The 23,292-nt window shown below is 48.3% G+C and overlaps 1 protein-coding gene across 2 annotated transcripts in view; it reads left to right on the forward strand.

The window, feature by feature from the left end:
* ST8SIA2 (ST8 alpha-N-acetyl-neuraminide alpha-2,8-sialyltransferase 2) overlaps positions 1–22,394 on the forward strand; it is a 41,937-nt gene extending 19,543 nt beyond the window's left edge. Inside the window, exons 2-6 of one of the 2 annotated variants that reach the window (XM_016197733.2) lie at positions 215–277; positions 2,369–2,497; positions 6,300–6,557; positions 9,591–9,884; positions 17,952–22,394. In XM_016197733.2, coding sequence (XP_016053219.1) covers positions 215–277; positions 2,369–2,497; positions 6,300–6,557; positions 9,591–9,884; positions 17,952–18,237 — 1,030 coding nt within the window. In that variant the 3' untranslated portion in view covers positions 18,238–22,394. The remainder of the gene's footprint in view (positions 1–214; positions 278–2,368; positions 2,498–6,299; positions 6,558–9,590; positions 9,885–17,951) is intronic. The other variant, XM_087829078.1, reaches the window with a different exon arrangement.
* Positions 22,395–23,292: the final 898 nt, after the last annotated feature.

Below are 23,292 nucleotides of genomic sequence, written 5' to 3' on the forward strand. Positions count from 1 at the left end.
GTGTTCAAGAGGGAGGCTGGGGAGGATGTGGGAGGCCCACTTCCCTGTAAGATGCTTGGGTTTGTGGCTGGGTTAGGATGTTGCCCGTCTTGGAGAGTGAGACCTCATCCACCTCTGTAGTTCTCCACGGCCGGCTGCGGGATCTCCTGACAATTGAAGAGGCTTTGCAAAGAAGAGCTGGGTTTATAAATAATGCATTTCCTTTGTCTTGCAGGAATTCTGGAGGCAGAGGTACAATCAGATCGGCTGTGAACAGCTTACATAGCAAATCTAATAGGTTTGTAAATTAGATTTTGTGTTCATTTGTTTTTGCTGTAAGGCAGCTATTAATCTGCTTCTCCTCTTTGCTGGATGGTGCCCTTCTTACTTGGCAAATAGATCTGTTTTGTTTCACTTTGGCTTTGCATTTCCCTAATCACTTTGTGGGGGAGGGGAGAACTGTCCATAAAAGAGTCTATGAAATAGCCCAAGGTCTAGAGGCTACAGAGATGGAAAACTCAGATGCCAAGAGTCACTTTCTGGAAAAGAGTTCACCCGCTCTGAAGCACTTGGGCCACCAAAGAGCTTATTCATAATGCATTTTTGCTGAGCAATGGAGACTCTGAAGGGAATCAGGACTTTCACCCAATTTCATTGTAGATCACTTGTACAGGACATTAAGATGGAAAATGAAGCATTCAGAAACTTTGCTGAGACCTCTTAAAAAGATTAGGGAGTCAACTCAGTAATGTTAACCTTGATAATTGAATGCACGTTCTAAATTCTGTGAATGTTTCCTCCCATGACAGTCCTTGGCCGGGGGACAGCTCAATGCAGGGGAGCGAGCAAATGTTTTGCAAGCCAACAGATTCAGGCTTGCCACTGGCTATGGCTGGACCATGCCTCTGAGTCCCTCTTCTCCACCAATGGCAGCTGCCCCATAGCTCTGACTTAGAGTCTTATAAGCCCAAGCTTCAGAATTCCGGAACCTTAACACTGGGTACCTCTCTCTTCTATACCCTCTTTCTATAATGGGAACCCTGAGGCTCAGAGAGATAGTGATTTTCCCACAGTCACACAACTTGTGAAATCTTTCCACTCCACCCTCTGCTTCCTTTCATGAAAGCAGCAAAAAATTCCAAAGGGTCAAGTCTTCTGTTCCTCTCATAGGCTTCCCTTAAGCCTGCATGCTAAAGGAGCCTTGGTCAGTAACTCTTTAGTTTTTAGTCTCTGCTAAAGTTACATGTTTTTAAATCCAAGACAAGTGATACCATCCAGAGGAGTCAGGAATACTGAGGAATGGAGCTGTCTGGGGAGAAAGTGCACAGGCAATGTGTACCCCCAAAGGAATTTCTTTTCTATCTACAAAAAGCAAAACAGCACTGGGTTTAAACCCCATTAAAAGGCTCTCCTCTTTTTTAACTTGGCTGTTCCAAGATAAATGCAAAGGATATAGGTGTCTAGTTTGGATTTTTTTAAAGCTCCAGAATTGTGCCTCACGAATCCAGTTATCATTGGAACTGGGAGACTCTGCCATCAGCACAAAGGAGATTCTGAGGTGACCCACATGCATCTGCGTGCAGCCAGCAGAGGCAGGCTGGCTCCTGCCTTTAGATGTAATTGTAACCTAGTTTCTTAGAAACCTACTAGCATAGATTTCAAGCCTCTGAATTGAGGCAGGGCGTGTAATGCCTGAGGTTCCCGAGTTGGCTGGAAAGATGCTGTGCACCCAGAATTGTGATGTGTCCCTGGCATACAGAGCCAGCCAGCTCCTTCATCCATCCAGGCTCCCCCAGGACAAAATTCAAATTTGAATGCAGCAAATGCTTACTTATTGAGCACCTGCTATGGGAGACCATTGGAGAATACAGAAATGAGTGAGGGAGCTCCCCTGCTGGGGGGGAGAGACAGCATCCATTACTCTGGAACAAGGCAGATGTTTGAAGTGGCATCTCAGTTGCATAGGAGGGAGTGGTGGGGTCGGGAGGATACAAGTTTGTGTTTTCTCCTTATGAAGTCTATAAGCCGTCATGATACTTGGCTGCTAATGCAACTGCTATTTGGAGTTTTGTGAAAGTAACTTGAGGGAGTATTACTATTCTGACCGTGACGGCTAGGTTTCCCTGGAAGGCACATTAGGGGGTGGGATGGGGGAAAGATAGTTTATCACCCCCTTGCTGCTTCCAAGACTGTATGTAGGTTACACCTTAGGGAGGAAGTTGGTGCGTTCTAGAAGATAAATAGAGTTCCTTCCCTTCTCAGGTAATCACTGCAATTTTGCTCTTCCGAAGAAGTTTATATTCAAGCCCCAGCAAAAACAAAACTATTAGCCTTGTCACTGGCATGCTAACAGATCATATTTACCCTCTTCCTCTCTCTTCCCTTCCAGAGCTGAAGTTGTGATAAATGGCTCCTCATCACCAGCTGTTGTTGACAGAAGTAATGAGAGCATTAAACACAACATCCAGCCAGCCTCAGCCAAGTGGAGGCACAACCAGACGCTCTCTCTGAGGATCAGGTAGTGGTAATTACCTCTAGGATGAGAGACAGGCTTGGCCTTCTTCAGCACAAGCCATCAATTGCCGCTCTCTATCATCTAAAGAAGTCAGGCTAGAAATAAAATGTTTACCTCCCACTGAGGCAGGTTTCATCTGTAAGCGGTCAATTGGAAATAAAAACCCAAGGCAGGCCCAGCAGCCCAGCATGTGTGTGCAGCCACTCAGCTGGGGAGGTTGGCAGGAACTGAGGTCCTGGGGTTGGAAGGAGTGGGGCTCTCAGGTCAGCAGCAGTGAGAGCCTGGGGGTGGGGGGTGGAGGCCACAGGTGGCTTCTCCCAGAGGACCAGGGAAGCAGTCCTTCCCTGGATAAGGAGACGTGTCTTGCTCGGGACTACCTGGCATCTGCGCCCTCTTTTGAGGCGACAGTCCTCCCACTCAGAGTCTTTGGAGAGCTCCCTCCCACCCCACCCCTCACATACACACAGTCCTGTTGCTTGAGTAGGCTGCCCTCACCGACAACATGAAAATGAAAAGCCATAGTTCGATCGGGTGACACTGGAGCTGACATGACACCTGATTGCAAAGGCAGAGCTCTGCAGTTGTTGTTGGGTGGTGGGAATGGGAAACAGTAACAGGAATTTCAACTTCAGCACTTTCGCTACTTGCCTTTGATATCACCATTATTGACCCAGCAAAGATTGGTCAGTATAATCCAACCATTCATTTCCAGGCATCGCACTGGGGTCCCAGAACGCTGACATGAACCAGGCATGTCAGTGGGGAGACAATATAAGCAAAAACAGGACAGTACAGTGTGATACACACAATAGGCAGTATTGTATCTTGTAAATAGGGGGAGATAAAAGGATCACTTGAGGAGAGAGTACTTCATTTTGTAAGAGAACCAAGAAGGCTAGCCTGGCCAGGAAAGGAGCAATGGGTTTTGAAGGATGACTAAGAGTTTGCCAGGCATACCAAGCTGCGTTCCACTTGTACGCAGTCTGAACTCTGGTGTCTGTGCTCAGTGCTACTGGAGTGCAGAGCAGGAGGTAGGAATGGGGGTGATGAGCCTGGTAGAGTACCCAGGACCAAATAGGGAAAGCCTCAGCTATGTGGCCAACCTTCCCAGGCCATAACCATGGGAGGGAGCAGAGAACAGGTGACCGGGGCACAATGGTCAACCTTGCCCATAGCTACCAAAAGTGTCACCACACAGAGCAGGGAAGAGATCCCCTCCAGGTACACGCACTGTCAAAACGGAACTGCTCCAGCACCTTCATTCTCAAGGCTTAGTTTTGGGACATGAGGAGGTGTGGGGGACCTGGCAGCTGAGACCATCTAAAGGAGCTGACTCCTGTCACCACCATCTGCCACTGTTCACTGAGCACTACTTCTGAGGTCCCCCGGATGGACCCTCCACTCTGGTCATGGCTGCCCTAACAGCAGCAGGCCTACATCACTGGCCTCGGATCGGCAGCACTGTGGGATCAATGAGAGCACCTGCCTCAGTTTCCCAGGACTGCCATAACAAATTCCCACCAACTTGGTGGCTTAAACAACAGATACTTATTCTCTCTCAGTCTGGGGGTCAGAATTCTGAGCACAGCCTCTGACAGCTCTAGGGAGACTCCTCCTTGCCCCTTCCAGCTTCAGGTGCTCTAGGCTATCTTTACCTTGTGGCTGCATCACTCCAGTCTGCCTCCATGGTCACAGGGCTTTCTTGGTGTTTGTGTATTTCCCTCTCCTGTCTCTTACAAGGACACTTGTCATTGGATTTGGGGCCCACCCAGGTAATTCAGGATGGTCTCATCTGGAGACCCTTAATTTTAGTAACATCTGCAAAGATGTTTTTTCCAAATAAAGCCACATCACATATATTTGGGGGGAGGCACTGTCTACCCCACTACTCCACCTGTGAGTGACTGGCCCTTTCTCCTGCTATTGGAGTAGAGAAATAAACCCCCACTCCTTTTGGAGAAGACAAAACTGTGGCTTCGTGGGGACCTACCTTGGCAGGAATAATGTGCCTTCAGGGGAGGGGATTCCCTTCGACTTCAATTAATCACCCAAATTATTTGTAATAAAAGATTCTGTGAGTTATTTGGAATGATGTTTAATAATTATAGCAATTCCTCATAATTAATTAGAGATTAATACACTCACAGAGCTCTTATTTATGGGCTTTCTGGGGTGCTCCCTTTGCTTTTAAATATGTTGGGGTAAATCACTGCAAAGGTTTTAGCATTTTCCAAACTCTATTAGTTTGTCAAGTTGTATAATACTTGGTAAAGCATAGTAAGTTAAAACAGTGCCTCTGTTTTCTATCAAGAGATACAAATTACTCAGCAAGAGGGCTTCCCCAGCACGATAGCGATAGCGAGAGATCCAGGTCATTGATAAGGGAAGACTAGAAGAGCGCAGTGCCCTGCCAAGCAACCTAATGCCCCGTGGCTATATCAGAGATGCTCAAGCCTGGACACACGTTAAAGTCACCTGTGGCGCTTTCGGAAGTGTGCTGAGACCGAGGTGGCACTCAAAACCAGGGTTTCTCAGGTGCCAGCCTGAAACCTTTGTGTTCTTTATGGTCCCCCAAGTGATTGAATGTGCGTCGTGCTGGGATGCACCACAGGTTCTGAACATCTCAGATCCCACAGGCGCTCAGGAGGCAGCGTAACCATCTGTACAATGGGGCAACCATCTTGCAAATTCTCTCATTTGCAAAGCACATGAAGATTCTGTCCCTCTGGGGCTCTGAGGAAAAGCAGACTTTGTATCAGAAAAGGCATCATTGTGTCTGTTCTAGATGGGGGCTCACTGCAGGAAATGAAATTCATTTCAGCTGATCTGGGTACCAAATTTCTTTCTCTCTATGACTTGAATCATTTCTAAAGATATTTTAGGTGATTTAGAAAGTTCTTTAAGTAAAACCTCAGATTCCTGGGGGCCAGGCCTGCACGGTTGAGTAAAACTCTCTGGTGATTCCTAGAGGACACCCATTCTTTTTGTGACTACACACTATGCTAGATGATTCTAGAATTTCCCCCTAAATCAAAGTTACCCTAAAGCCTAGACAGCTGTCCTGTGATCATCGTTGTTTTGAAACAACATGAAGAACCATGCTCCGTGGGACAGAGCCTCACTGTTTACAAACCTCAGACTAGACAGCAGTTAGGGAGCTGGGAAATCATACTCCGCACAACAGACCAGCTCACGGCCTCAGTCTCTCAAAGGTGGAGTGATTGACACACCTCACGGTACCCACATTCACATTCACCCCTTGCAAGGCTCCTGTGCCCGAAGAAGGCTTCCATGGAGAAAATAGGCCACTGAGGAATGAGAGATGTGTCATTCTGGTTTCCTGCTCCCAGTTTAGGACTTGCTGTCACATGATGGCCCTGGATCCTGCTAAAGGAGGGAAGTAGTGTGACCACTGTAGGCATTTTCCCAAGACTGAGGGATTTCCTGGGAAGCGCTAAAACCAAGCAATCCTGGGAAAACCAGAATGTGGGTCACACTCCCTTCCAGGGCCCTCTGTGATGAGCTCACTTGTATCCTAAGGGAGTCATTTCCCAGGGCAGTTTGCACACCTCATAGGAAGTAGGCATAACCATGGCAAACAGGCTGGCCACCACCAACCATAATCCCCTCTGGGCCATTTCTGACAGTTCCTGCCCAGAACCTCTGAGGGCATCAGAACTCTAGCTCTTCCCTGTGTGCTGGGCTCCAGCTGCCCTGCAGGGTGACGCTGGCCAGGAAAAGCTGGGTTTGCAAAGGGCAGCTGGCACCAAAGAGACTTATCCTGGTGTGTGTTTGGGTTTTGTAGGAAACAAATCTTGAAGTTCTTGGATGCTGAAAAGGACATCTCTGTCCTCAAGGGGACCTTGAAGCCCGGAGACATTATTCATTACGTCTTCGACCGAGACAGCACCATGAATGTGTCCCAGAACCTCTACGAGCTCCTCCCCAGGACCTCCCCGCTGAAAAACAAGCACTTCCGAACCTGTGCCATCGTGGGCAACTCAGGGGTCTTGCTGAACAGCGGCTGTGGGCAGGAGATCGATATGCACAGCTTTGTCATAAGGTAACCACAGCGGGGCTCTGGGTCCAGAGCAGCAGGCATACTTAAGCTGGGTGCTGCCAGTGGTCCCAAGAGATTGAATCGACACAAACTGGTTGGGTTAGTCTCAACCTTACGTGTTGAACAACAATTGTACACTGTGACTAGAATGAAATAAATGCATGTAAAATAGAAAGGAAAAAAACACCTTGATGCCTCTGGTCTCAATCTTGACCACATATTAAAATCCCTTGGGGAACTTTGAAAATTCCCAATGTCCAGGCTGCACACAAAACCAATTAAATCAATCTGGGGGCAGGGGGCATGTGGCCCAGGGAGACAGGTAAGTCTATTGTACAGTTAAGGGTGGAACTTGCTGGTGTAGTACAGAGGTAGGCAGTCTATGGCCCACAGCCTATTTTTACCAATAAAGTTTTATTGGCACACAGCCACACCCATTCATTTTCATGTCCTACTTTCTTGCTACAATGTGGTATTGTGTGGTTGGGAAGAGTGGAACTGTTGCAATAGAGAGCGCACATGGCCCTCAAAGCCTAAAATATTTATTATCTGACCCTCTGCAGAAAAAGTTTACCTGCCCAGGATAGAGCCTGCTACAAATGATTAGTAAGAAAATCTGGCTGGTCCAAGTTTGCGCAAGTCTTTTAAGTGTTCTGGAAGGTCATACTCTACTAGTAACTTTATATCCTAGAGTCCAAATCTGGGAAGTGAGAGAGCAATGGAGAAACTTGGGGTTTATACTTGACCATCATTCTCATTGAAATGTCATCTCTCATTTTTCAGTTTCCTGGGACACACCTGGAAATAGTTACCCAGGGCCCTGACACCTGACCCCCAAACCAGACAGACTTATAAACAAGGCCTTGCTGTCCCTTGGTCAAAAGTAGGGCACAGAGAGCCTCGAGTTTCAGCCCAAACAGTGGCCCCGCTCTGGCAGAACCACACACCGCATCTCACGTTTCTGTTGGGGCTGTCCCTAGGCAAAGAGAGCCTTGTCCTGGGGCTTTGGGAAGCAGCCTTATCCTAGAGCTCCTGGAACCTCAGAGCGTGGGATTGGACAGTGTGTTTACTCCTGCATCCACTGGGATGGAAAAGCCACTGCAGCCCAGCAGCCAAACCTGTTTTAGTTTATCTCTTGCCAGGTTCTGCCTGTGCCTGGTTTTTATAATGGCTCAGCCCCCACTTCGTAAAGCCCTCCAGTCTAAAGATAGAAAAAAGAAGGGAAAGAGGAAAAAAAGTGTGGCAGGTTTGTGTGACTGGGAGTCAGAGAAGGGGTGAGGGTAGGATGGGGTGGAGTGAGGTGGACGTTGGATATTAAAGATTGAGGCAGAGGAACCGGCATGAGGAAAGACATGGAAACAAGAAGGTAGATTCAAGCATCATGGAGCTCACTGCCTGACCACATATAGGTTTCATAAGGTGCTGCTAGGAACTGAGGCCAGGCAGGAGGGCTGGTCCCCACAGGGTCCCCATAAGACTACAATGCCAGGTTGAGGTGACTGCCTAACTTAGGGTCACATATGTGCAGAGTCAATTCCCAGATGTTTGGGGATTAAAACTTCATTGGGTGCATGCACGCATGTGCACACGCACGTGCACACGCACACACACACAGACACACACACACAAACACACACAAAACCTTTCAGAGGGAGAATCCTATAAACAAATGCCCATCCACAAGACATCTATTAACTTACTTAGTTCTCACAACAATCCTGTCAGGAAAATTCTATTTTTCCCTGGCTTTTGCAATGAGGAAATTGAGGTACAGAAAGTCAGAGGTCACACAGCTAGTTCAGGCCAGTGTCAGCCTTTGTGCATGAGCTGCCTCTCTCACCTGCAGACTTGCCTTCTGATACGCAATTCCACCCCCTCCGATACATACTACTACTTTGTCTTATTGTCATCTAACTGTTGCATAAAATGCAAATCTGTCCATGTCACTCTCCTGCTCAAGAACCTTCAGTGGCTCCCGATTGACCTCCGAACCAAGTCACTGACATATAGACCCTTTGATATTTCACCCTACTTGCCTCTCCTGCCCCATGTCCTCCATGCAATACGCTCTAGTCACACCAAATTACTTGCATTCCCCTAAATACTCAAGTTTCCCAACTCTGTGCCTTTGGACACATTTCTTGCACCTAAAATGCCATAGAATGATGTTTCCTAAACTGCCTGGTTATAAGACTTAACTAAAGAGCTTGCAAAAATAAATATCAGTTCCTAGGCTCACCTGTTGAATCTGGATCTCCAGGTGATGGACCTGGGGAATCTGTATTTTTAACAATTGCCTCAGGTGATTCTTCTGATCTGACAAGGTAAACACACACTGTCCTAAAGTGCCTTTTCCACTATTGGACTTCTGCTCGTCCATCCTTCTAGACTTCTCTCAATGGTCACCACCTCCAGGAAGACCATCTATGCTCCTCCTTCCCATAACGATGACAGTAACTTTTATTGAGTTCTAACTGTGGTCCGGCAGTGTTCTAAGGACTGGGTGTGTGGTGACTCTAAGTCCTGGGAGGGGTGCTGCTCTGATCTCCATCATAGCTAAAAAAACTGTTGAGGATATTGCTTAGCCGCCAGGAAGCTCTCAGGAAGCACAGGGAGGTTGAGCATGCTGCCCAGAATCACACAGACAGGAAGTGTCAGAGCTGAATTCTGAACCTAGGAATGTCTCTTCAGAGCCCTCTCTCTGCTACCTAATGTGGCCAGGTCACACCTGCCAAGAACATGGTCCTCTTGTGGGCTGAGCGCTAGCTTACTTGCTTCCTTCCTCTTCTATTGGATACTGAACTCCAGAAGGCAGGCATCTGACATCCCCAGGGCGCAGTGAAGTTCTGAGTATACGCTAAATGCCTAGTAAATATGTGTGGTAGGAGACAGGATGACAGGAGGAGCCAGTGAGTGCAGGAGGATGCCGGGGATCCTTGTTTGGGGATGAAAAGGAAGCAAAGGATGGATAAAATTAAATATAAGCAGAGGTGTCTCAGCTTTCCCAAAAGAACTATGCTGTCTTTTCTCTGCCAGGTGCAACCTTGCCCCGGTGCAGGAGTACGCCCGGGATGTGGGGCTCAAGACAGACCTGGTGACCATGAACCCTTCAGTCATCCAGCGTGCCTTTGAGGACTTGGTCAACGCCACCTGGCGAGAGAAGCTACTCCAGCGGCTGCACAGCCTCAATGGCAGCATCCTGTGGATCCCCGCCTTCATGGCCAGGGGTGGCAAGGAGCGTGTTGAGTGGGTCAATGAGCTCATCCTGAAGCACCGAGTCAACGTGCGTACCGCATACCCCTCTCTGCGCCTGCTGCACGCCGTCCGCGGGTGAGCAGCCCCTCCCCGGGAAAGGGGGCTGTCATTGAGGGGGGGCGGTGCTCGGTAGGCAATATTCCTTTCCCAGATTCATTTCCATCTCAGCTCGATCATTCGCTAGCTGTATGACCTCAAGTCAGCTGACCCCTCTGAGCCTCCCCTTCCTGAGAATTGAGGGGGGTGGCAAGTGGGTTTCATCTGCCATGGCAGTTTTGACCAACTGGTAGTGCCTGCCTGGACAGCGATGTGGAGAATAAACCATAAGGCGACAAGAGTGGAAGCAGGAATATTAGCTGGGAAGCTGTCTCAATACTTCAGGCAGGAAATACATTTGACTTAGATGAGGACAGTGACTGTGGATATGCAACAGATTTGCTATAAAATTTGGAGTAGAGGCAGCAGGACTGGCTGATGCATTCTATTTAAGAACCTCATGGGATGAGAGAGAGAAAAATTCAGGATGACTGTTAGGATTCGAGCTTGAGCAAATGGAAGGATAGTGATGCCATTCTCTGTGATAGGAGAGCCTGGGGGAAGCCCATGCCTGTTTGGAGGTGGTGAGGAAGAGAGTTTTTTCTTAGGCATATTAAGTTTGAGATGCCTATTACAAATATACCCCACCCACTCCTGACCTCCCAGCTTGGGGCCATCCAGCCACATTGCAGTTCATAGCTCTGCTCTAGGGACATGAGAAAGGCCATCATACAGCCTCTCCAATGACCAAGGGACATTGGAATGTTCTTTGCTGGGGCTTAGCATAACTCGATGTGACCCTGGGAAGCCCCCTGAGCCACCCACAAAGGACTCTGGTCCTCATACAGGTGACACCCAAGTGTGTGACCAGCACTGGTCTCATTAGGTTGAGTATGCACACAGAAGTCCATTGTCACCAAGGAAGACCTAGAGATACCTTCAATAAAAGGCAGCCACATTTGGGGCTGATGGAGCAGACTGATACTTGTATGGACACAGGCCTCACAGGGGCCACATCCTTCTCCTGGAGGTTGGCCAATCAGGGGTCCCTTCAGCATCCTTCACTTCATCCCTGTCACAGAGTGGGGGTGCCGCAGTTACACCCACCTCATGGATTTAGGATCCATTCTTTAAATGTTGTTTCTTCCTAGAAGAAGGAACATCTACATGGCTTGGGAGTCAGAGGGGTAAGAAAAAGAAAAGGACTGCCCTTTGGTAAAGAGAGAAAACGTCCCTTGATGGGGACTGGGCAACCACCTAGAAGAAATGTATGCAACCAGAAATGTATTTCCAGCTATAACTGACTTATTTTTATCTGCAAAAATAGCATTAAGCACTAGTAATAAGCCCTTTAAACAAATAGGCTATTAATCCTTAGATCCAACATATTCCTTTGCAGGAACTCCCCAGAAGAAACACTGGAGGAGAGACAGGTGGGGCGGGTTCCTGCTTTTGGGAAGTGGAGGAGGTGGGAGGAGGGGGCTTCAGGGCCTTGGAATGGGTTTCTGCCAGTGGCTCTCTCCCTCTGTGGGGCCACAGGGCATTGTAGGGTGCAGGGTCCAGTATGGCTTTGGAATTTAATTCCAATTATTTTTGACAGGCTGACGCAATGAGCTCATCTAAGAGGAAGAAATTTAATATGGACAAATGCAGATTCTGTACTTAGGTTCTAAACAGTAGTACAGAGGGATGAACAGTGCCAACCATCAGCGGATGTGTGGTCACTCTAAGGAATCTATGGTCTTAGGCTGCAGCAACAGACATAGAAAGTCTTTGAGAGTCAGGGAGGTCGGCAATGGCCTTTTTTTACTCTCCCGGGTCAAATCCCACTTGGAGAATTACATTCGGTCTTGAGTACCAGGCTGGAGGGGGACCACAGTAGCAGAGAAATTCAAAAGTTGAAAGGTCTGGGGAGAGAAGAAGGCTCTGAGGAGCATGAAAACTCCAAGGAGCATGAAAGCAATCTCTTCATTCAACGAATACTTACAGGCACCTAGTGGGCTCCAGGCCTGTGTAAAAATCAGTAAAACAAGGCATCTGCCCTTGAGGGGCTCACCGATTCGGCCTGTGAGGCCCCCGGTATAAAACTAGGGCTGGGAGAGGATCTACAAGGAGTCAGGTTTCATCTGGACATTGGGAAGAACCTTCCAACAAACCAAAATCATCTGCAATGACCAAGGTTGCCTCTCAGGAGGCAGTGAATTCAGCCTCCTTGGGGATGTGCAGGGGGCGGTGAATGCCCCTTACTGGGCCAGGGAGCCGGAAATCCACACCACACACAACTGCTGTAGAGTTCACTTGGGCTGGGTGGCCTAAACAACAGAAATCTATTGTCTCACGGTTCTGGAGACTAGAAAGCCAAAATCAGGGTGTCGGCAGGGCTCGCTCCTGAGGGCCCTGAGGGAACATCAGTCCAGGCCTCTCTCTTGGGCCTGTCTGTGGCCACTCTTCATGTTCAGAAGGCATTCTTCCATGTGCATGTCTTCTCCAAATTTCTCCTGATTTTAAGGACATCAGTCATACTGGATTACAGGTACCTTAATGACCTCATTTTAACATGATTACCTCTGTTAAGACCCATTATCTCCAAATAAGGCTACACTATGAGGTAATGGAGGTTGTGACTTCAACATAATGAGCATTTGGGCTAGCTAACAGCCTTTCCCAGATTCTTTGATTCAGCGCTCCTATGCTAGGAGGGTCTCTAACTGCCACGTACTCTCAAGATTCTTGTCCATCTGAGAGTTTTTGGGCCCGGGGATTGCAGGAAGTGGACAGCATGGTGCCGAGACCCTGAGCAGAAGGCCTGCCCTTCAACTCTTATCACCCCGTGCCCCAGCCTGAGCAGTTCTTCCAAGGGACTTCTTGCTTTGCTGGCCTGGAGAGCGGCACAGTGCCTGGCTGGCTGTTGGCAAGGGACGTGAGCAACCGAGGGGAAGGACACCAGGCAATTGAGTATGGCCGCGGGAAGTGGGAGACTGGTCAGCAGCTGGTAGTGAATGGCTCTAATTCAATTACAACAACGGGGAAGGCTGTGACCACAGAGAGGGGGGCCCTTGGGCAGGAAAACAGGCCCATTCAGCTGCCCAGTCACAGGCCTGGTGCAGAGGAGGCTGATGAAATGGTGCTTAATTAGGTACCAGGCGTGCTGCGCCAACACCCTGGCATGGCACTGATCCAGTAGGTGACCCTGCCAGGGCTGGAGCAGCATGTCAGCCAAGCAAGCCCTGCTACCTGTCTGTGGGGAGCAGAAACTGAGGACCAGAGGGCAAGCCCAGTAGGGAGGAACTAAGCATGGTGCAGAGAATAAAGGGAGACCAGCAAGGGTAGGAGATGTCCCCTCCCGGACATGCCCACTGCAGTACAAAGTCTCAGGAGTTGGGTCCAAGTCTCCTCCAGTGGACACAAGAGTGTGGAAGTGTGTTCCATGGAGAAGAAAAGGAGGGAGGTCTGTGGTATTGAGGAACAGATGGCTGCCAGCATCTGGTCATTTTTAATGGATTGTCTCTTTTTTGAAAAAATAGCAATGCACATAGTAAAAAGAAAAATCCAAATAGTATAAGAGGATTTAAAGTGAAAAGCGAGCCCTCCACAGAGGCAGCCTTGTTAAACTGGTTTTCTGCATCTTCTTCCAGAAAAATCCCCTTTTACACATAAGGCAGCATGTTTTAAGTACCACACCTTACTAAATTCTGGAAATTATTCTATATTGACAGATACTACCTTGCTCTCCTTCACAGCTTCCTGGCCTTCCACTGAGTCAGGGCCATAGTTTATGTAAGCAGAAGCCATAGGTTGGGGTGGGGGGACATAGCAGGTGTTTCAATCTTTCTCTAATATTACCAGTACTACAGTGACCATCTTTTACTGACATCTGCACACATATCTATATCTATAGGCTTGCTTTTTAGAAGTGTCATTGCTAAAAAGAGAGACGGATATATGCATTGTTAATTTTTATAGATATTGCCAAGTTACACTCCCACCTACAATTATTAAAAATGCCTGCTCTCCCATAACCTCGTGAACGTGGTGTATTATCCAGATTTGCTGTCTTTGCCAGTGGAAAATGGCATCTGATTATTGTTTGAAATCGGATTCCTTTAATTATGAATGAGGTGGAATATAATTTTTCAGCTGGGGGTGGCATTAGTTTAAATTCCAGAATCCAGCCAGAAGATTTAAGCCCCCCAAGAAATGGTCTGGCTGGGTGCCTGCTAGGCCTGTGTGTGAGCAGCAGTCTCTCACTCCCTGAGGGGCCCACCCTGAAGCATGAGGAACCCCTCAAGTAACCAGAATCATGTTTTTCCTTTTTCCTTTTGGCAGCATGCTGTCTAGGATGCTGTTAGCCTGCCTTTCACATGTGCAGACCTGGCGGCTGCCTGAAAGAGTTGAGAGTGAGGCCAGTGCTGTGTGGGTCGGTCTCCCGCACAAAACTCCTGTGATCTCCTTCTGCTCCCCTGCCAGTACCCTCAGAGGGAGCCCCTAGCCTCTGCTCCTTCATTTTCATTCATTTCTTCATTAGGATTTGTGAAGCGGCACCTACTTTGTACATGTGCTATGCTAGGATCTGGGGTGATATAGAAGCTAATCCACTTGCTCCCAGAATTTAAATTGTAAGGGAAGAGAAAGACAAGTAAACAAGTCATTATGCCATCGCATGGTAAGTGCCATAATAGGGAAACAACAATGTATGGAACACAAAACCCTCCAGGGAGGTCCAGGGAGGGCTCCTGCAGGAAGTGGCATTGAAGCTGAGGCCATACGAAGGGGACATGGGAGGTGATGGTGTCCTGGAAGAAACCAAGAAGTTCCTTGTGGCAGTGTGACTGTGCTTACCAGGTGCTGGCAGGGGTTTCTGGCCCAGATCTCAAGGGCTTCACAGTCCTGGGTGAGGCCGTTGGATGTTATCCTGTGGACTCCAGGAGTCTTCAGAAGGTTTTTGGTGACCTGGTCAGACTTGAGGTTAGATGACTTATTTCAGTAAACATGGAAACCTAGGGACCATGAATTGGCTTCAAGCATCCCCAGGACTGACCAGCTAGCTCTGCACTCCAGCCTCAAATTCTGAGACAAAATCCCCAGCTCACTACTACCACAAAGCTGGGCAGACTTGTCCAGGCATGTCCACCAGGACAGCAGAGGTTTAAATAGTGCTTCCAAGGGAAGGACAGCAATGGGCTGCGGGCCCCAAACCAGGGCCAAGAATGACGATGTGGATGATGGGGGACCAGGAGCCCAAGAGTTCTGTTGCTGGCTTTGCTGCTGATCTTGCACAAAATATCACCACGTGTCCCTTGACAACCACCTGTGAGGCACTCCTGCTCCTTACAGATGAAATAAGCTATATCCCACAAAGTGCTTTTAGCTTCTTGGAGAAAGTTCTTTTGGTCTCTTTTACCAACACTGGCAGCCACCATTCTCGCCACGTACCAAGCCCAGACATCCAGGGAAAAGAAAGAATGCGCTTTTGAGTTGATTTTGGCAATTCTTATTTACTGCTGTCCATGCTCATAAAATACAATGCTTAATCGTCTTGGCAACTGGGGTAACCAGTTTGAAAAATAATTACTGCCTTCTTTGAGATTACTTTGCCTTCTAATTAAAATCTCAAGACTGTGATATTAAAGGTGCATTGTCAATATGATGTCCCAGATGCACCCAGCTAACCTCATTTGGGAAGGCAAATTAATTAGTGTTTTAACACCCAGCTGTTATCCTCAGGAAAGAAACAGTCTATGAGTTGGCCAGGCGCACAGTCGCTAAATTGGCCATAGCGACTGAGGAGATACAAAGGAAGTAGAGAATGTTTTGCTCCTGCAGAACTCAGCCAGCCTCTATTATAAGCTGCTCATTAAATGGTGCCCCATGTCCCTGTCACACATCTCAGGAGTTCTTGTTTACCTGTGGAGGCAGAACAGGAAATAAGTGGGGCCCTCTAAGCCACTGTGTTCTCATTTCATCCTGGAGCCTCATTTGCTGTTAACACCTTTCCTGGAGAGTGATTCTTGTGAAAAGCCTGGCACCAGACATGAGAGGCCAGGCATTTCTATTCCTGTCTCAGACACAGTTACAAAGCTGAGCGCCCTGCTTGCTCCCTCCTTCCTCCTTTTCTGCTTCTTCCCATCTCTCATTCTATTGGAGTCCAACAGTTGCTGAGCACAGTAGCAGTCAAGATAATCAGTGCGAGGCTATGCTGCAATAACAAGCCCTGGACACCTTGGGGTTTAGCATGGCAGACGTTCATTTCTCATTCTCACACAGTACCGTATGTTGGCAGGGGTCTCTTCCAACCAGTGGTCCAGGGATCCAGGATTCATCCAGCTTGGGCTGACACCATCTTTACAGGAGGCTTTGCAGTTCTCCAAGGCAGGAGAAGAGAAAGCGGAGGGTCTGCTCTTGAGCAACATTAGCCCAGAAAGGACACATTTGCAGTCAAAGCCTATTGGCCAGAACTGGTCATATGACCCAAGCCCAATGTCAAGGGATTCTGGGAGATGTAGGAGAGTACATGGAATACTTGCAGAACACTACTCTCTCTGCCACAGAGCCTTTGCAGCACCAGGCACTGAGCCAGATGCCTTTGAACCCCTACACAGGTGCATAAGACGTGGTCCCTGCTCTTGGGGAGATCACAGTGCAGTTTTGTGTGGGAGACCAACCCACACAGTAATGGATTGTCAGCCCAGGTTGATAAGCACCCTGGGAGAAGTAGAAACAAAGCTCATGGTAATAATGTGGAAGTGATTAAGTCAGTTTGAGCTGGAGAGAAGAGGGTAGGACAAAGGAAACGTCATTTCCAGGAAGATGTGATATATGTACTTAGTTTGGGAGGAAAAACGAGAGACAGAGAGTTCACCAAGGGGACATGTGAGGGAAAGGCATATCTATGAGGAGGGCACATCTCATGTCTGTGTAACCTCAGACTCACCTATGAGCTCCTTGGATGTTTCACCACTGATTAAATTCTTCCCTCCCCTTCTCTGGGCATAGCATTGATAGCCTGGAAAGAAATTCATTCTGAAATCCTTCCCCTGCTAAGGGCTTACTATCAGAAAATAAAACCACAAATCCCTAATATGGCACATGGCCTGTGTTAAGGCTTGAATTGGCTCAGGAAGTGAACAGTCAGTGAAATGCAATGATGCAGGGACACTGACAGTGGCTTGCATGTCCCTGGATGGTGCCTACAGCAGCTGTAGCCAGCTCACTTCCAGCCCCAACTCTCCCAGAATCACCACAGGGTGAAAAAGACCCAAGAAACAGGCATGGAGAAGCTACATGTCATCTGAGCTCTATCTAAGGAGTTGCAATGAGAAGTTTGACTCTTTTCAGGCAAGTCACCCTGGACTCCCATGTTTTCCTCTGCTATCTGAAAGATGCCAAGTTCAATCCAGGAGACCCATGGGTGACCCACAGACATGGTCTGACTCACCCAATAGGGCCTCACGTGATGTTTTTATAATTTTTTAAAATTAGTTGCCAACATTTAAAAATTTGGAGAATTTACATTTAAAAAATCCAGATTTCTGCACTGAGCAGTGCGGCTCAGTGGTTGAGTGCTGTCCCATGCACCGAAAGGTCTCTGGTTCGATTCTCAGTCAGGTCACATGCCCAGGCTGTGGGCTCAGTCCCCAGTAGGGAGGGTGCAGGGGGTAGCTGAATGATGTTTCTCACATCAGTGTCTCTCTCTCCCTTTCCCTTCCTCTCTCTCTAAAATCAATAAAAATGTGTTTGTTTGTTTTTTAAATCCAGATTTCTGATACTCTTGATAAAAAACAGAAAATCTGGCACCCCCATACTGGGACAACAATGAAACTGGCTATATCTTTAGATGCCACAGTCGCCACCACTCCTTACTGTCCGAAGAACACTGAGGTGTTAGTTTTCCTTACACACATCCCAACTCCCAGCTCACTCAGTTATACCCCTGGCAGGCCACTGGGCTTAATAAGGGGGGGGCTGTCGATCCTCTGTGAAGGGAACTGGGAAACAGTCGCTCCATTTATCCTGGAGTGACAGGATACAATTTTCCTCTTCCTGGAAAGATACTTCATAAACTCATGTTTCCTTTTTGTTTCTTTTGTCACTTTTTTCTTTTTTCAGATACTGGCTGACGAACAAAGTCCACATCAAAAGACCCACCACCGGCCTCTTGATGTACACACTGGCCACGCGTTTCTGCAACCAGATCTACCTCTATGGCTTTTGGCCCTTCCCGCTAGATCAGAACCAGAACCCCGTCAAGTACCACTATTACGACAGCCTCAAGTATGGCTACACCTCCCAGGCCAGCCCCCACACCATGCCCTTGGAGTTCAAGGCCCTCAAGAGTCTGCATGAGCAGGGGGCTTTGAAACTGACTGTCGGCCAGTGTGACGGGGCCACGTAAGTGGGTGCCCTACGGGACTCAGTGGCTCACATTTCCTGCCAACTACACCACAGGCAGATGGGAGTCGGGGTGGCACAAACTATAGAATAAGCAGGCTAGTGGTTTTCTTTGTTCAAGTGTAAAACAGTGACCAGAATATATATATCTATACCTGCATATATATATTGACCTGAGTATTTATAACTGTGTGGTGTTCATCTAGCATTAGGCAGATAAGCCACAGGAAGAAGGTATGGAGAACCCACCAGCATTGAGACTCGGTCCATCTTTGGGGGTGGAAGGACTCGACATAAAAAGAAGCCAGTCCCATGATTTTGGATGACAAACTGCATCCTGGGTTGAAGGGATCTTTGGGCTCATGGATGACTAGAGAGCCACCTGTTGGCAGCTGCCTCTGGCCTCTGAGAAATGTGGATTCTGGGTGAGCCAAGACCCAGAGGGGACAATTTTATCCAAATCTGAAACGGTGCTGTTGACGAGGAGAGGGAGGTCAGAGAGTTCAGCTGGGCAAAGGAGCACAAGGACACCAAGAAGCAGAGGCCATGTCCAAGCTGAAGGCCTTCCCACGACCGTAGAGTTTAAATGCTCAAGGGATGAACCGCAGTTGACCCACCTGTCCCAGTAGGCCTCCCCAGCAATGGAGAGAAGGCTAGAGAAGAAACAATGGACAATTAAAACTGTGGCTCAGCAAGAACCACCAAGAACCTGGGACGGAGCAGGCAGATGACACTAAAGAGCTGGGGTGTTGCAAATCGTGTCTTTGAAGAATTTCCACCTTCTGCAAAGGGTTGGCACTGCACCCCCAGAAGAGACAGAAGAGGCTCAAAAATGTTGTTGTCACAGGTGTTCCCTAAAGCAACTTGAATCCACCAAGGAGGAAGGGACCCTGGGATGTCATCCTCAGAGTTAGCCTCCTTCCTGCCCTGTATGTCACATGAGGGACTATACTGTCCCCTTCCCGCCACCAGGGAAGCCACAGCGAAATCTTGAAAAGGTACTGCAAAGATAAATGTCATCCTTTTTAAAATATATATGATTGCCTTTCTGGGTGCCCCCAGAGCCCCAGAGTGTGAGACTAAAAAAATGTGAAGTGTTTAGCTCCATTTTTCTGCAAGCACTCTCTCTGTTTGCTTTTGGCATTGTGCACACCACGGGGCCTCTGCAGCCAGACCGATGCATCAGCGTCACTTCTTGTCGCTCTCCACCCTGATGGTCACACTAGCCAGCACTGAGCTCCAACACTGAGGTTTTCTACTCTGCAGGGAAAGGTTTCATTGTCCACCTCCAGCCCTTTTTGCCCCAGAGGCAATGATTTTAGAATTTTGAAAACTCTACTTTCCCTTTATTAAGATAGTTAAGACTTTTTTAAAACCCAAAGCCAAATGCAGTATCCAAATACTGGACATAGTCTCCCTGGGGGAAACCTGGGCTTGATGCCAGCAACTTAGGGGCTGGGATCACAGGTCACATAGAGAGAGACAAGCATTAGCCAGCTTGATTTGTTAGATATATTTTCTTGCCTGATAAATAAGTGTTTTAAGACATATTTGAAAGATAAGTTAAAAACCATTATCTTGAAGGTGAAAGGAGTTAAGGAAAGTAATCAAGATCTGCCCCCCAATATATGAGAGCGGACATAATCAATCAATGGCAATTTGGAACAGGACATTTGCTCCTAATTAATGGCTGACAGGAAGCCAGCAGAGGATATTCAGAACCATTAACACCACATCCAGACGCTCCAGCTCCAAACTGCGATTATGATTCTACATCTGTTTCTTTCCTTGTTCTTGTGGATGCTCGAAGCCTGAGATTTGGGATTTGCATTATAAAATGAACATTTAAGGAAGCACCAGCCCTAACAGGCTCTGTGGGAACTGAGTGGTTTGGACTCATCATGAGAAGTGCAGATAATTAGTATCATATTTTACACTTCTCCAGGGTCTTTCATCTTGAGGATCTCAGAGGTCCTGGAAGACATTTAACTTCTGAAGTTTGCAGAGCCGTGGGAAATGGGCAGGATTGCCAGCAGGGCCTCTGTGAATTCTAGAACATTCCAGTGGTGAGCCTTGAAGTCAGGTCCTAGAGTTGGCTCTGAGCTTCAACTACCCACCAGCATTCCTCCCTGGGGAGTTTAAGGGCCACAGCATTTTGGAAAGCATGGTTTTCTTTCTGTCCCATCCTGGTTTCTTAAATTGACACTGATGAGAGTTGAAGTAGAAAAGCCCTTACAACCTGCCTCCGGGTTCCCTCCAAGACGCCCCACATGTCACCATTCTCCAACTCACGGGTCCTGCACTAACACAAAGCTTTGGCCGTGGGATGGCGAGAGCTCCCGGGGCCTTGGCCTCCCCTCACTCCTCGACCTTCTGCATCTAGGCACGTACTGTCAGGAGGCAGCCCTTCCTTCTATGCCTCGTTAGAGCTCAGTTTGAGTGAGATTCCACTGCAGCCTCCGGCATAAGCCAGCTAGCCTAGGGGACATGGGGGCCAAGGAGTCCCGGCCTATCCCCTGTATCTGGGGTGACCTCCTGTGGACCCTCAGTCAATCCCCAGTTGCCCTAATATCACCCTCCCTGAAGCCCCTCGGACCTTCTCCATTTTCAGGTCCTCTCAATGACTCCCACTGTTTGCCTCCTCCTTCACTGAAGAAATGGAGCTGGTGAAATGAGGTCTCTCCTCAAAATCTCTTGATCTCTCCCCTCCCTTCGTCTTCTTCCTCCCATTTCTGAGGAGGTAACATCTGCCCTCATGCCAGTGATATTTTCTCTGACACCCTCAGCCACTCCTCTGCAGCCTCCGCCCTCTCTGTTCACGAACCAGTGCTCATTCTATCCACCTTGGCTCCTACGGCCTCTCCCTCACCTTCCCTTCACCCCCTAACCTGGGAAGGGGTCTCCAGGCTTACACTGCCTTTCCACTTCCACTTGGCCTCCATGCCCCTTGCACCCTCCATGATACCCATCAAAAGGCCTTTCTCATCACCAAGCTCTCCACATCTCTTGGCTCTACAGTGACCCCTCCTGGACACTCCCTGTCCCTTTGGTTTTCAGGACGCCATGTTCTTGTGGTTTTTCTCCTCCCTTCCCAAGTGCTGCTTCATCCCTTATTTATGTATTTATTTATTTATGTATTTATGATTTATTTATTGACACCCTTAACCTAAAAAGGAGCAGAGGTAGCTCTGACTGTGATTTCCCTCTCTCCTCCTTGCCCCCAACACAGACATTCCCCCTTTCATTACCTCCCTACGCTCTCCATCAGCAACCTTACACCTTCCTTTGGGTCCACCCTCCACACTTCCCTGCAGCCCAGCCCCTCTCCCGGGTTCCAGGCTTGCACTGCACATTCCTTGTTAGACATTCACCCCACCTGCTCTGGCAGCGCCATAAACTCAACACATCTGAAGCCAAGTTGACCATCTCTGCCTCCCCTTCTGTTAGAAGACCCATGATCCTCTCAACCACCTAGTTCTGAGACCCTCAAGGCATTTTCGACCCTTCTCCACATATTTTCTTGCTGCTCCTTCCCACCAGCACTGCCTTGGCCTCCTTGTCATGTGGGCAATTTCAGCAGCAGTCCCCTCTCCTAGGTTTCCTCTGGGCATGCTTTCACCTCCATTGCATCCTGAACATGCACAACGATTTTTATCTCCAGCCATTCACAGACTTTTAAAAGTTCCCCTGGCCCACAGAATAATATACAAGTCTTCATTCTGAATTACAGACCCCACAATAGGATCCTGTTTTTACTTTGTACCCTGCACCTGCTGTCATTCCTGGAAGGGGTGCCTGGTTTTCCTATCTCTGTGCCTTTGGTCTTGCTGTTCTCATCTGGATTGTTCTCACTCCTGGAACGCTCTCTTCTGTTTCCTTCAGGCCCATGCAGAAACCACATCTTTCATGAAGCCCTTCCAGATCTACCAACCGCTGGGATCTCTCCCTCCGCTGAACCACCTTAGCACTTTATTTGTACCTTTCTCATGGCACTTACCATATTCTGCCTTGTATTATAGTTATTGTGCACTCGTCCTTTGACTGTTCTTAGACTGTAAGCTCACCAAGGGCAGGGACTGTGTTTTATTCATGTGTCCATCAAAGCACCAGGAGTGGTGCATAGCACACAGCAGTTGCTCAATAAATGTTTGTTGGATTAAATCCTTAGTGTCTGTTGAGGGCTGTGTAATTAATGAAGTCATTTTGCATCTATTATGTCACAAGAACCTCCAAAAAAAATTGTGTGACTTGGCAGACGCAGGTATCATTATCCCCATCGTACAGGTCATAAAACTGAGGCAAAAAAATGACACGAAGCCACACAGCTCACCAGCATAATTTGCACCCAGGTCTTCTTGTCTCCCATTCCAGGGCTTTTTCTGTTAATCCTTGTGGATGGGTCACTGTAAACTGAAAACTGACCCTAAGCACAGTCCTGGCTGCCATGGGTCTGGGCAACACCTTCACAGTCAAGTGAACCCCATTTCTTGTGCCCATCAACACAGGCAAAATCTCACTCCTTCTGGGGAAGGACAAAAGCCATTCAGGTTTCACTAGGCCCAGGGGGTGGAGCTGTGGGACCTCATAAATCATTCCCATTACTGCTGTCACAGGGTAGCAAACTGTCTGTCCAGATGGCAGAGAGACCCACAGCTCCTAGGCTTGCTGTTTGATAAATCTCTTCATGCCTAATTAAGGCTCCACTTCCAGAATGGATGGAGCAGGAACAGGCATGAATGATGCCAGTCAGATGGGACTCAGACATGTGTGTTGCCTCCTTAATGCCCTTTATAGCACCCCCAATGACACTGAGAGCCTGCCCCTGCCCTCCTGTCTCTCCCCAGGGCTGCTGGATGTCATCTCTCCCATCCTCATCTTATATTTCTGCTTCCTCCCCCTTTCAAGGGCTCTTCCCATTGGCATCCACCAAGAGCAGGGTAACCCCAGAGAACTGCAGCTCCTCTTGGGTACCCAAGCTCTGACCTAGGGCTGCGCAGCACTCTCTGCCACCCCTCCAGGAAGCAAAAAACTAGAGGCCTTGTTCTGATGGCAGGCAATC

This window comes from Miniopterus natalensis, chromosome 22 (genome assembly GCF_054644295.1).
Source record: "Miniopterus natalensis isolate mMinNat1 chromosome 22, mMinNat1.hap1, whole genome shotgun sequence".
Classification (NCBI taxonomy): domain Eukaryota; kingdom Metazoa; phylum Chordata; class Mammalia; order Chiroptera; family Miniopteridae; genus Miniopterus; species Miniopterus natalensis.